This window comes from Sylvia atricapilla, chromosome 12, assembly GCF_009819655.1.
Source record: "Sylvia atricapilla isolate bSylAtr1 chromosome 12, bSylAtr1.pri, whole genome shotgun sequence".
NCBI classification, from domain to species: Eukaryota; Metazoa; Chordata; class Aves; order Passeriformes; family Sylviidae; genus Sylvia; species Sylvia atricapilla.
In genome coordinates, this window is record NC_089151.1 from 3,046,530 (window position 1) to 3,060,879 (window position 14,350).

The following is a 14,350-nucleotide window of genomic DNA, read 5'->3' on the forward strand; positions in this document are numbered from 1 at the left end:
CGAACGGGAAAAGGACCCTCGGTCCCAGCAGCCAGCCAAAATCCCAGCCCGACTTTGGGTGAAAAAAAATAAAAATAAAAAAAAAGATCTTTGTTTAAAGCCTTACGAAACCGCACAAATTGCAAGGAGGGCAAGGCAGAATTACAGTGTAAGAAACCCCAAAAATCAGCGCTCTGCAATCAGAGCAGCCAGGCTCGGGGGAGGCGGAGGGAAGGAGCCCGGCCGAAGTGACAGCGAATTCATTTCGACCTTATCTCGGTCTTTTCGGGCTCGAATCGATTTTGTAAGGTTATTTTTTTTTCTTATTATTATAGATATATTCTGATTTTTTTTTTTTCCCTGCGGAGAGGGGAAATCGCTGAATTTCCCACTTCGGTTCTTTAGCCCGTCAGAGCCACTCTTCTGTGGGGTGGAAAAGAACAATTCGCAGCAGTTTCCCCAAACACTTGAGTTTACACTTGGTCACCATGCGTCCCTAATTGTCCCACACTGATTGCCTCTAATGAACTCATTAGGGACAAGGCAGAGGGGCGGATTTCACAGGCACAAGAAAACCTACCTCAATGCCCGGAACGAAAAAAAAAATAAAAATAGATCCTTAAATGCACTCTCTGCTTTTTGTTGGGTTTGTTGGTTTTTTTATTTTTTTTCTATAATAATAAAATTTCCCCCGACTCCCCCAAAAGAGGCAGAGAAATCTCTGAACCCGCCGGCGGGGCCGAGGAACGATGTCACCGCCACAGGCGAGCGCCCAGCAGCCTCTCGGGTGGAATTTCACTGAAATAAATTTTAAAAAACGCCAAACCCGGACCAGCCGGGCACAACCACACCGTGATACCCGCACTACGACCCCCGCCGTCCCCGGCATCAACCTGCCTGCAAAAAAAAGCCCAAAAAACCCGCTTTAAAACTCCGCTGTTTTAAAGTTCACCTCGGGGCTGGCAGTGAGCAGATCCCCCCAGATCCCCCCAGATCCCCCCGATCCCCGGATCCCCTCGGCCCGCTCGGGGCTGAGTTTTTTGGGGCCGAATCGTTGGAACCGGCGCGGAGGGGGCGCGGGGCTCGGCGCTGCCCGGGAGCGCGCGGGGGCCGCCCGCCAGCGCCGCCGCGTCCCGCGCTCCCATTGGCTGCGGCCGCGGCGCCGAGCGCTGCCATTGGCTGGCGGGCGCGGCGGGGGGCGGGGCCAGCGGGGAGTAAAAGCGCGGCGGCGGCGCGGGGCGAGTTTTGAAGCTGCGCAGCGCGGCCGGGAGGGAGCTCGGCGGCTCCCGCACCCCTCCGGGGGCTCCGGAACGTTTCGGGCCGTTGTTGTGACAAGGACTGGGGTTTTTTTTTTTTATTTTATTTGTTGTTTTCCGCAAGGCTGCTTTTTCTTCTTTTAATTTTTCTTTTTTTTTTCTCCCAGTTTTTTTTTTTTTTAATTCTTCGTTTTTGTTTTGTTTTCGTGCTGCCTTTTTTTTTTTTTTTTTTTTTTTAATTCCCTCTTCCTGCGAGAACAGGGCACCCCCTAGCCAGCCCAGCTCCCCGCAGCAGTGCCCGCCGCCGCGGGCCGTGTGTAGCAGAATCACAGTCATACAGAGGGAGGGAGAGGCCGCCAGAGACCCCCGGCGACCCGGAGGATGCCGCTGCGGTGCCGCTGCTAGAGGACACGCTGGGATTTAGCTCGGCTCCGAGACTCTCTCTCTCTCTCTCTCCCGCTCTCTCCCTCTCTCCCTTCTCCACGGAGGGGTCCCGGACGGGGGGGTGAGGCCCTTCCACCGTCCTCCTCTTCCTCCTCGCCTCCGCGGCCGCCCCGGAGGGAAGCCCCTCTCCATGATGCAGGCTCGCTACTCCGTCTCGGACCCCAACGCTTTGGGAGTGGTGCCCTATTTAAGCGAGCAGAACTACTACCGGGCTGCCGGGACGTACGGCGGCATGGGCAACCCCATGAGCGTCTATTCGGGCCACGCCGAGCAGTACGCGGCGGGCATGGGGCGCTCCTACGGCCCCTACCACCCGCACCAACCCACCGCCCCCAAGGACCTGGTGAAGCCACCTTACAGCTACATCGCCCTCATCACCATGGCCATCCAGAACGCCCCCGACAAGAAGATCACGCTCAATGGGATTTACCAGTTCATCATGGACCGCTTCCCTTTCTACCGAGAGAACAAGCAGGGCTGGCAGAACAGCATCCGCCACAACCTCTCGCTCAACGAGTGCTTCGTCAAGGTGCCCCGCGACGACAAGAAGCCGGGCAAGGGCAGCTACTGGACCCTGGACCCCGACTCCTACAACATGTTCGAGAACGGCAGCTTCCTGCGCCGCCGGAGACGCTTCAAGAAGAAGGACGTCTCCAAGGAGAAAGAGGAGGCCCGGGAGCGGCTGCTGAAGGAGCAGCCCAAGCCCCCCGGGCTGCCCGGCGCCGACCTCCCCAAGGAAGCCTCCTCCTCCTCTTCCTCTTCCTCCGCCTCGGCGCCGGCCTCCGAGAAGAAAGTGGTGATCAAGAGCGAGACGGCGTCTCCCGAGCTGCCCGTGATCACCAAGGTGGAGACGCTGAGCCCGGCCAGCGGCGGTGCTCTCCGGGACAGTCCCCGCAGCGCCGCCTCTCCCCCGGCCGCCTCCGCCTCGCCGGACGCGGCGCTGCCCGAGCATCACCCGGCCGGGAACGGCCTGCCGGGCTTCAGCGTGGAGAGCATCATGACCCTGCGGACTTCCCCCGCGGGGGATCTGAGCCCGGTGAGTGCCGCCTCGGGCAGGACGGGCGGCGGGCTGGCGCTGGGTTACTCCGCGGGGCAGCCGTCGGGTTACAGCGCGGCGTGCAGCCAGGCGCTGGACACTAGTGGGAGCTACCACTGCAGCATGAGAGCCATGAGCCTCTACAGCGGGGACAGGCCGGCACATATGTGCGCTCCGCTGGACGACGGGCTGGCCGAGCATCCCAGCGGAGGAGCCCCGTCCCCTCTGGGCACGCTGAGCCTTCCCTCGGGGCAGGACGGAGCCTTGGGTACCGGGCATCCCCACGGAGGAGGAGGAGGAGGAGGAGCAGGAGGAGCGGCGGGAGGACAACCCGCAGCTTCTTGGTACCTCAATCACGGCGCTGAGCTGAGCCACCTGCCCGGGCATACTTTCGGCTCGCAGCAGCAGACTTTTCCCAACGTGAGGGAAATGTTCACGTCGCACCGTTTGGGGATGGAGAGCGCGGCGCTGAGCGAGCATCAGGTGAGCAGCAACTCCGCCTGTCAGATCCCCTACAGATCCGCGCCCTCCCTATATCGCCACGCCGCCCCTTACTCCTACGACTGCACTAAGTACTGAGTAGCCGCCGAGCCCCCGCTTAGCCCCATTCAAAAGTTAAAAAAAAAAAATTAATAATAATTATTAAAAAAAAAAATCGGGAGGAATAAACCCACCCCAATAAAAAGAAATCTGACAGCTTCCCCCCTCCCCCCCCCCGTGGACTTTGCGGCCACAGAGTTTGAAGATCCAAAAAGAAAAAAAAAAAAAAAGCCTTGGTTTTTAGGCCTCTGTAAAATTTTGGACAAGTATATTTTACTTGAAAAAAATAAATAAATAAAAAGGGGGATCTCTCGTTTGAAAAAAAAAAAAAAAGAAAGAAAGAAAATCACAATAAAAAAAGGAAAGAAAACAAAAAGGTTAAAAAATTATATATATATATATGTCTATCTAAAAGTGGCAAATTTTATATGCTAAAGTATAGGGGGGTCTCAGAAAAATAAGTTATGGACCAATATCGCAACGACCATTTATACATTTTAAAAGGAAAAAAAAAAGTTTATATATATATATAAATATATGTCCTGGGGTATTTTTTTTTTTGAGTTCTCTGTTGTGCTGTAAAAAATATGTGGATTTCTAATCAGGCTGATTTTCAGAGCCATTAATATAATATTTAAAGTTGAGTTCACTGGATTGTTTTTGTCTCGCCCAACGGTTCCTAACTTCCAAATTAATGACAAGTGATTTCTTCTTCTTCTTCTGTGTACAATTATGCAATAGATTTTGTTTCGTTTTAGAGCTGTTCTTTCCGCAAGACGAGGAAATAATTTATTTTTTGCTGGTGGTTTTTTGTTTTTTAAGGAGAAAAAAAAAATAGACAAAGTATCTGATACTTTTTTATTATTATTTACGACGTGTGATATTTTGTATAATAGATTTCACCTTTACCATTCCTAAGGACTTTTTTTTTTTTTTCTTTAACCTGCTTCAAAGTTCGTTTGTCTTATGTGGTCCTAATTGTTGTACTTACCTTAAAATAAATCCGTGCTGGTTTTTTCTGCTCCAAGTCTGGCGCTTCTCTGTGTATAAACTGGGGATTTTTCACAGGTTTGTTTTTCTTTTTCTTCCTTCCTTCACGCGAAAAACCGTGGTTGTTTTTAAAAACCCAAGTGGTTTTCCTGAAGGTTTCTGAGGATTCTTTCTTGGCGAGAAAGAAGTTGAATTCACGTGAGGAGCTGGAACTGTACAACCGGGGAAGGGGGGAGAAAGAAAAAAACACCTCGGGGCTGAGCACCCTCAATCCCGAATTGTGAAATTTTGGGACTTTTCCCCAGGCCTCCGATGGGGAAAACAGGAGGGAAGGGATTTATTTCTGCTCCTCTCGCCCCGTCCTTGCGAGCGCGGCCCTTGCGCGGGGCTCGGCTCCTCTTTCCAGGGCAGAAAACCCTCCCTCATCCCCTAAAAAAAAAAATAAATATCCATTTAATTTATTTATTTGGTTTTCTGAAAAGCGATCCCCAGCGCCTGGGAGTGAGAGCGACCATTTAAACCCGGCCTGGCCTGCGGAGTCTTAGAAAGGTGGAAAGTTCACTCGGGAATCATTTGGGGTTTGAAATCCTCTCTTGTTGGAGGAATTGGCGGATTTTTTTAACTTTCTCCTCGTCTCTTTAAGCTCCCGTTCGCACTGCAGGATATTCTGCCTTTTCCCAAATCGTCCTTTAACCTGTTCTTCATGCAGCTTAAATCCGGGGGCAAAACGCTGAATTTAGCGATCCTGAAAGCCTGAGAACGCTGATAGAGCCCAAAACAGAGTTTAGGAGGTTTTTTGGGACTTTTCAAACCCGGCTCTCTGGGGTCAGGCTTCTTTCCCAGCTGTAAAATCACATCCATCCAACATTTCCAGGGGATAAATCCCAACCGTGCCCCCAGCCCACCTCTCGCAGCCCCTCAATACCTCTCAAACCCCTATTTTTTGGGGGGTCGAAAAGGGTTATACCCACATCAGGCTGTCGACATCGATGATCTAAATTGGTTTTGACCGGTTAAATTTCGCCTGCGCTTGAAAGCTGGCAAAAAGCACCGAAATTCTGGCTTTAAATGAGAAAAAAATGTCTGAGCCTCACTCGATCTGTATTTTAAGGAACATTCTTGTATATATAAAAAAAAAAAAAAAAGCCTCCCTGCCATTTTCCTGCCTCTCGGAGGGTGCTTTTTATTTAATTTCCTATACTTTTTTAAAGTTTCTTTTTATTAAATAAAAGGCAAAGTTGTCTTTTAATAAGAGAACGCACAGATTGTAAAGGTTTAAAAAAAATAGGGAAATAAAGCGAGTTAAATGAAAATAAATAGGTGGGAAAATGGGAGGGAAAAATACGAATCGGGAAAGAATTCTTGCCCGGTTCAGACCCTCTTCCCGTGGGATTATTTTTTTTTTTCCTGCGTGGATGCCGGGGACGCTGTGAGGGGAGATGACTGAAATCAGGTACCTGTGGTGGCTTTTCCCACACGCGTGGACAAATCCCGGGATCGCCGCTGCTCCCGCATCTCCCCCCGGGGCTCTGGGCGCTCGGGGACCCTTTTCCCCAGCAGGGTGAGATTCGGTGCCGGGCTTCGGGACATCCCAGGGCCCTGCAGCTCCCCCCGAGCTGCTGCTGGACAGTTCCTGGGATCCCATTTTCCCCCAAAAAAAACCCTCCTTTTCGGTGTTTCTTTCCCCGCCTCGGATCGGCACGGGATCTGCGCCTCTCTCGTGCTCTCTTCCAGTCCTGGAGAGCTCCTGGAGCATCGTCCCTTTGCTGTGTCCCCTCCTGGCCCTCGGTCCCAGTCACCCCCAGCACCCCACGGGGAGATTTTTGGGGTGGGCTGGTATCACAGGAGAGGCTTTTGGGGTGCGCTGGGGTCACAGGGGAACATTTTTGGGTGGGCTGGTGTCACAGGAGAGGCTTTTGGGGTGGGCTGGGGTCACAGGAGAACATTTTGGGGTGGGCTGGTGTCTCGGCAGAGCATTTTAGGGTGGGCTGGTGTCACAGGAGAACATTTTGGGGTGGGCTGGTGTTTCGGCAGAGCATTTTGGGGTGGGCTGGTGCCGCACAAGAGGCGAGAGCCCCGTGCGGGACGCGGGCATCCTTCGGTGACTCCGTTTAAAAGCCGCGATAGGGAGCGCGATAAGGCGATGGGAGCCTGTCGCGACAGGTGACTGCAGCCCGGCCGGAGCAGAGGGAAAAGAAGGAAGAAATGAAGGAAGGAGGAAGGCTCGGGGTAACTTTAGGAGGCAGCCATGAGCAGGTCTGGCTCTGCAGCCCCTCGAAGGAGCAGCACTGACCCCCCACAGCCGCTCTCCCCGCAGGTCACTGCTCCGGCTGATGCTGCTCGTGGCCGCTGGCCCCGGGCTGGGGCTCAGGGTGGCTCCGGGAACACGATGAGGATGGTGGATGGGTTTAATAGTTTTTTTTTTTTCTTGTATTGGCATTCACCACCGGCTTTGCAAACCTGCCCAAAACCCGGGTAGTTTCGGTTTTGGGGAGAAGAGGCAGCGGTTTTCCATCTCGTCCCCGCAGCCCGGTCAAGGGAGCGTTTCCCTGGTGCTGCAGACCCCAGGACATTCCCTCCAGGAATTCCCCAGGACTCCGCAGAGCCCAGCACGAGCTGTCCCGTCCCTCCCAATCGATCCCACTTTCCCCAGAGTTCATGGGAAGGGGCTGGCCGACAGGTTTTTGGGGAAGGCCCACGAGCTCTTCTGTCATTTTCCAAAGGACTTTGCAGAAAAATCCATCCCGGGCACTGGCAGGCCGGGAGAGGAGGAAATACATCCCTCATCCCGAGCCGGTCCCGGGCCACCTCTGCAGCACCGTGCTGGGCCGGGGGCGAGGGGCGGGCAAATCCTGCCGGGACATCATTCCTGAGGGAGCCCAGGATGGGATGCGGCAGGAACGGGGAATGGGGAGCTCTGATCCACATTCCCGTTCCCCCTCCGGCCGGGATGCAGCAGGAGCTGAGGGCACTGGTTTTCGCCCAGTTCCCCACATTCCGGGGTGCTGCAGGAAAAGGGAGCACTGTTCACACCCCCGTTTCTCCCGGACAGGACCAAGGCGGGGGTGGGCATCACTGATTTACTCCCCCTCTTCCCCCGTGTCCCGCGATGCAGCAGGAACGGAGAGCTCTGATTTTCCATCCCTTCTTGCTCCCGAGATTGTGCTGCAGAGGCAGTGGGGAGCTCTGGGGTTTGCCCTGCTCCCCACATCGCGGCATGCAGCAGGAATGGGGAGCGCTGATTCTCACCCCTTCTTCCCTCTTTCCCGGGATGGATCAGGAATGGGGAGTTCTGATTCACACACCTTCTCCCCGTTTCCCCGGGATGGATAAGGAATGGGGAGTGCTGATGCTCACCCCTTCTTCCCGTTTTCCCTGGATGGATCAGGAATGGGGAGCGCTGATTCTCACCTTTTCTCCCCGTTTCCCCGGTTGGATCAGCAAAGGGGAGTTCTGATTCACACCCCTTCTCCTCCTCAGGATTGGGATGTAGCCGGGATGGGGAGCACTGATTTACACCCCTTCTCCCCCCTTTTCCCGGGATGGGTCTGTGTGCTGGGAGTGGGGAATTCTGACAGGGATGGATCAGGAATGGGGAATTCTAATTCTCACCCCTTCTTCCTCACAAGTCTGGGATGCAGCAGGGATGGGGAGCACTGAATTACACTCCCGCTCTCCCCCATCCCGGGATGCAGCTGGAAACGGGAGCTCTAATTTACACCCCTTCCCACCCCGCCCCAAGACTGGGATGCAGCAGGAGAGGGAATCACCGATTTACATCCCGCTCCTCCACCCCTGAGCGCAGCAGGAATGGGAATCACCGATTTACATCCCACTCCTCCATCCCTGGGTGCAGCAGGAATGAGAATCACTGATTTACATCCCGCTCCTCCATCCCTGGGTACAGCAGGAATGGGAATCACTGATTTACATCCCGCTCCCCTATCCCGGGATGCAGCAGGAGAGGGAATCATCGATTTACATCTCGTTCCTCCACCCCTGGGTGCAGCAGGAATGGGAATCACTGATTTACATCCCATTTCCCGGTCCCTGGGTGCAGCAGGAATGGGAACCACTGATTTACATCCCGATCCTACGTCCCTGGGTACAGCAGGAGTGGGAATCACTGATTCCCAGCCCTTCTCCCCCCACCCCTGGGTGCACTGATTTGGGATCGCTGATTCCCAGCCCTTCTTGCCCCGTTTCCCGGGACGCAGCAGGAACAGGGAGAGCTCATTTGCGCCCCGCTCCCGCCGGGAGCTCCGGGCGGGATCTCTCCTCGCTGCTGCTTTAAAAGGGGCTCGTCAGCTGGAGAGGAGGGAAAACCCATCCAGGAGCGCCTCCATCTCCGGCTCCGCGTTGTTTGTTTTGGTTTTTGGGATTTTTTTTTTTTCTGTTTAGGGAAAAAGAGACGGTACCAACAACACCATAAGAACCCTCCTCTGTCGCTTCCCCTCGGCGGCTGAATCCGTGCGAATAACGCGGCCGAGGAGCTCCGGCGGTGCCGCCGGCAGGAAAGGGAGAACAGGGATAACACATGAGCTGGGAAGAAGGGAAGGAGAGAAAAGCCGCATCCCCGCCTCCAAGGATTCCCCACCGCCCAGAGGGGGAAAACGAGGGAGGAAGGAAGAGTTTTCCTGGGGGAGGGAGCTCGGGGAGGGAGCGGGAGCCCGTGTGACTGTCTCCTGCCGTACACGCGAGTATTTATTATTTTACGAATCGGCGCCTGGAGTGTCTCAAGGAGCGGGGGGACTCCCCGAGGTGCGGAGAGGAGGAGGCTGAGGGCTGGGGGAAGACCCTGGGCCGGCTGCTCTGAGGATGCGCCGGGCGGGTCAGAGCAGCCGCGCTCCGCTCCATCTCTCCCCGGCGAGGATGCTGCAGGGGCGGGGAGGCTGCCCGAGGCGGAGCCCCCCCAAAATCCCTCCTTTCACCTCTGGGGTTTTATTTATTTGGGGGTTTATCGCGCTTTTGGCCCGGCGGGAGGGCGCTGCAGCTCCCGGGGGCCGGCGGGGCGCGGGAGGGACGCGGAATTTGGGGCGAGGGCGGTGTCAGAGGGGTGAGATCCCCTCCCACGCGTGGGGAGGGGAGACCCCCACACCCCCGCCCTGAAAGCCGCCTCTCTGCGCACTCCGGCTGCGTCTCCCAGGTTCTCCTGGAGATTGGCAGCTTTTAGGACCCATCCGCGGCTCCACAGCATCGCGCTGGGTTTTACCCCGGGGATAAAAATCCTTCTCCCGACAGCGGAGCGACGCTGGGCGAGAAACAGCAGGGGTGAAGGGGAAACTTGAAGGGAAATCCGGGGATGGGGAGGCATCTGCTCGGAGCTCGGCTTTTACCTCTTCCCCTGCCAGGTAAAAATCCCGGCAGGCTCGAGGGAGCTGCGCTGTTTGGATATTTCTCTTTAAAGGAGAAAAGATCCCCCTCAGGCCTCTTCTTCCCTCCCTCGGAGAAAAGATGCTCCACAGGACAGGGGGTCCAGCAGGTCTAAACCCGCTGGGGGACACAGGCGACACCTCCAACTGCATCAGAATCCCTCGAGGCCTCGGATTAAAGCTGTTACGTCAGTGAATTAAAAAAAAATATATAATAAATCCGACAACAGAAAACACAGCCCCAAACCTGGACGTTTATACAGAAAAAGAGCATCACAAATTCCTAATGTAAGCACGGGCCAGCTGTGTGCACTTGTAAAGTTGTTATAATCCCCCTCCTTGTTATAAACAGGAAAGTACATAATATAAAGCAACAGGCCCGCATTCACAAATACTGACCCTCCTCCCCGGGCCTGCCAAATTCCCCTTTAGCTGCAGCCTCCCCCGGCGCAGCTCTGCCTGCTCGGCCTGGGAGCGGGGCTGCACCGGGGGTCTCCCTGGGCTGGAAAACCGGGTCACTGCATCGGGAGGTGCAAAAGGAGCCCTCCACACCTGAGCCCTCTCCTTCCTTTTTCCTTCCTCGCCATCGCAGCTCCTCCTCCTCCTCTCGTCCATCCCCTTCTCTTCCTTTCTTCAATTTTTTTTTTTTTTTAAATTTTATGATTTTTGTGTTGTTGAAAGGCCCCAGTTTTGCAGCGGGGATCCCCGCCCGCCGCTCCCCAGCTCCAGCAGTGTACATCCTGCTCTGCTGTGTGTGCTTGCAGCGTCAAAGGGTGGACGTGATATTTCAAACATCAGATCAGTGCGTTTATATATTGGGTGCCCGGAAATTTTTCCAAATAAACACAGCTTGATTCGACTTGGGTGGGCAGACTTATCAACAGACTAATTCTATAAACAAATGAAGGAATAACCCGGAGACCATTGGCTGGTACCAGCGAGACACGTGGAGAGAGCTCGGAGTTTTGTAGCAATGAAATTTTAATTAATGTGGGTGGGCTGAGAACACAAACGACTGTTTATCAGAGACAATTTATTTTCCAGCGCTAAGTCAACATATAATAGCAAACTTACAACAATTATTTAACTTTTTTTTTTTCCCTCCTTTTTTTTTTTTTTTTTTTTTCCATTTTTTTTTTTTTTTAAGAGCTATGAAGCGGGGACAGAGGCAGAGCGAGAGCTCCTTCAGGCAGGGCTGGGAGCTGAGCTCGCACAAACAGCTCCCCGGTGGACTCGTCCCACGGCGCTGCCCTGCTCCATCCCTTCGCTCGGCTCCGAGGGGAAAGACGCGGAGCTACGAGCCCGCCGGCGATGAGCCACATCTACGGCAGCCACCTCTCCCCCCTGAGCGGCCCGTCCATGGTTTACCTGCCGGCAGCTCTCGGCTTCGCCCCAGGAGGGGCCATGTCCCGGCAGGACCCTCCTCAAAAACCCCCCTACAGCTACATCGCCCTCATCGCCATGGCCATCAAAGAAGCTCCGGAGCAGAAGGTGACGCTCAGCGGCATTTACCAGTTCATCATGGACCGCTTCCCTTTCTACCACGACAACAAGCAGGGCTGGCAGAACAGCATCCGCCACAACCTCTCGCTCAACGAGTGTTTCGTCAAGGTGCCCCGAGAGAAGGGGCGGCCGGGCAAGGGCAGCTACTGGACCCTGGACCCGCGGTGCCTGGACATGTTCGAGAACGGCAATTACCGCCGCAGGAAGAGGAAGCCCAAAGCCCCTCAGGACTCGAAGGCTGCCGAGCCGCCCGCTCGCCCCGTGGAGCCCAAACGGGCCAAAGGCGGCGCGGCCGCAGCTCCGGGGGACGCGGGGGAACCGCGGCCGGGCGGGGGGACGGCGGCTTCTCCCGGCCCGCAGCCCCCGGCGCCGCCCGCTGCCGGCCCGCCGCACAAGAGCGGCTCTCGGGGTCGTAGCTTCAGCATCGAGAGCATCCTGGCTCAGGGGCTGCGGCCGGCGGCCCCCGGGGCTGTCCCCAAGGCGGCCCGGGAGAGCCCCGCCGGCTCCCTGGTGGCCAGCGGCGGCTTCGGGCCGGCTCTCAACGCGTCGCTCATGCTCGACTCCCAGGTGCACGGCAGGCTTTACCACATCGGCATCCCCTTCCTTTCCTGCTTCCCTCTGCACTTCTCCGAGGCCGTGTTTAATTTTCAGTAGTTGTTCCCCAAAAAAATTAAAGTGCCTCCCGACTCCGAGCGCTGCTCCGGGGTGGGGCGAGATGGGAGGGAGAGATCGGACTCAGACCTCACCACGAGGGTAAAGACCTAAAAAAACCCCCCCAAAAAACCCCTAAAAACAACCCCCAAAGCGATGTTTTAAAGGTGACTCAGGATTTCAGGGCATTTTCAAGGCGCTGTCTTGGCTGCGGATTCTCTTTAGCGGGTGCCTGCCACCCCCTGCCAGAGCGACTTCGGAAGGTAAAAAGCGGTTTTGTTTTCCCGTGCTGGGCGGAGGTGGAGGCAGCACCGGGGGGATGCCCACGCCGGCCCCGAGCCCCGTGGGCTTTGCTCTGCACCTTTAGTTTTGCATCCCTCAGGTTCCTCAGACCGGCTTTCTCTCGAGCCCTTCAGGTCTCTGTTTTCTTCTTTTATTTTTTTTTTTTCCCTTGGAAAACCAAGCCCCATCCCGGGGCGAGGAAGAGGCCGAGTTTTGTTTTGTCATCAATAACCACAGGAATTTATAACGCCCGTGATTTTTGCCACGAATACCCACAGGCACATCATAATTCCTGATATTCCCCACTGGCCCAGTCCTCCCAGTGGGTCACTGGAGCTGAACTGGTGACAGACCCAACAATCCAGGCTCATCCCGAATATTCCTGCTTGCCTGGATCCAGCATGGTGTGGAACTGGTTTCCTGCCCGGCACTGGTGCTTTGGGGTATCCCCACAGAATTTCTGCTCACGGATGTGGCCAAAAAGAAGGGGATGGATGAGCAAATACAGAGATTTGTCCACTTTCCATGTCTTTATGGGATCTGACCTAAAAAGACTGAGGCAGGGTTGTGGAGGCTGGGATAAATACTAGGGGAAAAAAAAAGAGACATCAGCTATGTTTCTAAATATTTCTCTTTTTTTGTAAAGAAGGAAGAATCCTAGCACGTTGCGAGAAATCAGGAATATTTTGTATTTTTGTTTGCCGTAAATAGAGGCTTTTTGTATATTAGTGGATAAATACTCTTTTGGAAAAAAAAATAAAATTATATTCTCAATTTTCATTATGAAACCAAACCTATATCCAATAAAGGTATTTTTGTTCAGGAGTGTGGCTGGTGTGATGTGGAACACCCCTTGGTTTGTGCTGGAGGATGGAGGAGTGGGGCCTGCTGCTGGATGCAGCAAATATCCTGTGGCTGACCTGATGGGCCATGAAAAGATGGGAGAGGCAACAAAAACTGGGAAATTACCTGTTCCTTGAAACTGATGAAATCTTTCCCGAAATGATTGTTCCTCTTTCCCTTCCCCTTCTTTCATCCCACCCCGTCTCAAAAGCAAAACTTGCTGTTAAATGAGCACCTGGATATTGGAAATGTGGGGGTTTCAGATGAGCTTTGGTTCAGTTTTAGCAGAGGAAGGTTGGCATCAATTCCTTGGTATTTGGACCAGGGTTGCTCATTCCAGCTCAAGGCAAAGAGCTCTCTTGTGGGGAAGGACAGAAAATCTCCAAAAGGTGAGAATTGTTATTTAACTTCTCCCCCACCAAAAAAGGGATGCTCATAGGCAGATCCCTGAATAGGCTGAGCTGGAACTTCTCAGTGCGAAAGAAAAGAGAGAAAAAAAGAGAGAGAATGTTTTTTCAAAACGAATTTGCAAAACAAACTTTATTTTAATAAAATCCCTTATTTGCTTCCTATTTCTGACAGCTGCTGTTAGAATATCCATTGAGCCCATTGTTAAAGTTCTGGCACTGAAGTAGAAAACGAAGAGACGCCTGTAAAAGTGTCACTGCTCAGTCCCAGGGCTGGGTGAGTGCTGAGAGGGTTAAATGTCCCTTTGTGTCACCCCTGGCCCTGCAGTGCCACTCCTGTGTGACATTAGGGACAGGTGCCAGTTACAGAAGGGGCCACCTGGCCAAGAGGTTCCGTTCCAGGCTGGGCACTGACATCAGCGGCCCCTTTGGGGTCTGGGAGGTGACATCACCCACAGGAAGGTGCATGGGGAGGGAAATGAGCCCAGCAGAGAGCTCAGCTCCTCTCCACACCCCCAGTGTGGTGATTTGGGCTCAGGGGGAGGTTGGCGCTGCCTCCCAGGATTTGTTTGATGGTTCTCCATCAAGCTCTTCCCCACAGGGAGGGATCCTGCACCCCCAGTGTCCCCACAGCCCGGCCCATGGAAAGATTTTACTCCCCAAAACTGGACATTTGTGCTCTCACCACTTTTAACCTTTTAACAGCTCCTCTCTTTCCCTTTCTCCTACCTTGGCCTCCCAGCTGTGACCTCCCCCCAGTTTTGTCACCTCTCAGCTCCTATTCCAGCCCTCCAAAAATACCTTTTTGGACCTGCAAACAGGGCTTTTATTCCTTTCCTACTCACACATGTGGAACCTCTCCCTGTTCGAGCCCTTTCTGCACAAGAGCAGCTCTTCAGTGGTGAAAAAAAAAAGTGACTTTCAGTTTAATACACGATGTATATTTTTATCACCTTTTTTTTTTTTTTTTTTTTTTTTCTTTTTTTTTTGAAACCCGGCTTTTTTCTACGCAATGGGAATCTGTTTCTTTGCAAAGCTTTGCTTTGA

General features: G+C 54.0%; 2 protein-coding genes across 2 annotated transcripts; both read left to right on the forward strand.

Annotated features, from left to right (window-relative positions):
- The first annotated feature begins 1,414 nt into the window (after positions 1-1,414).
- Positions 1,415-3,477, forward strand: FOXC2 (forkhead box C2). The gene has a single exon (XM_066327286.1). It carries the CDS (start codon positions 1,810-1,812, stop codon positions 3,292-3,294), a length of 1,485 nt encoding a protein of 494 aa, XP_066183383.1. The 5' UTR covers positions 1,415-1,809; the 3' UTR covers positions 3,295-3,477.
- Positions 3,478-9,579: 6,102 nt separating this feature from the next.
- Positions 9,580-11,890, forward strand: FOXL1 (forkhead box L1). The gene is made up of 2 exons (XM_066327287.1): positions 9,580-9,905; positions 10,765-11,890. Exon 2 carries the CDS (start codon positions 10,929-10,931, stop codon positions 11,772-11,774), a length of 846 nt encoding a protein of 281 aa, XP_066183384.1. The 5' UTR covers positions 9,580-9,905; positions 10,765-10,928; the 3' UTR covers positions 11,775-11,890.
- Positions 11,891-14,350: the final 2,460 nt, after the last annotated feature.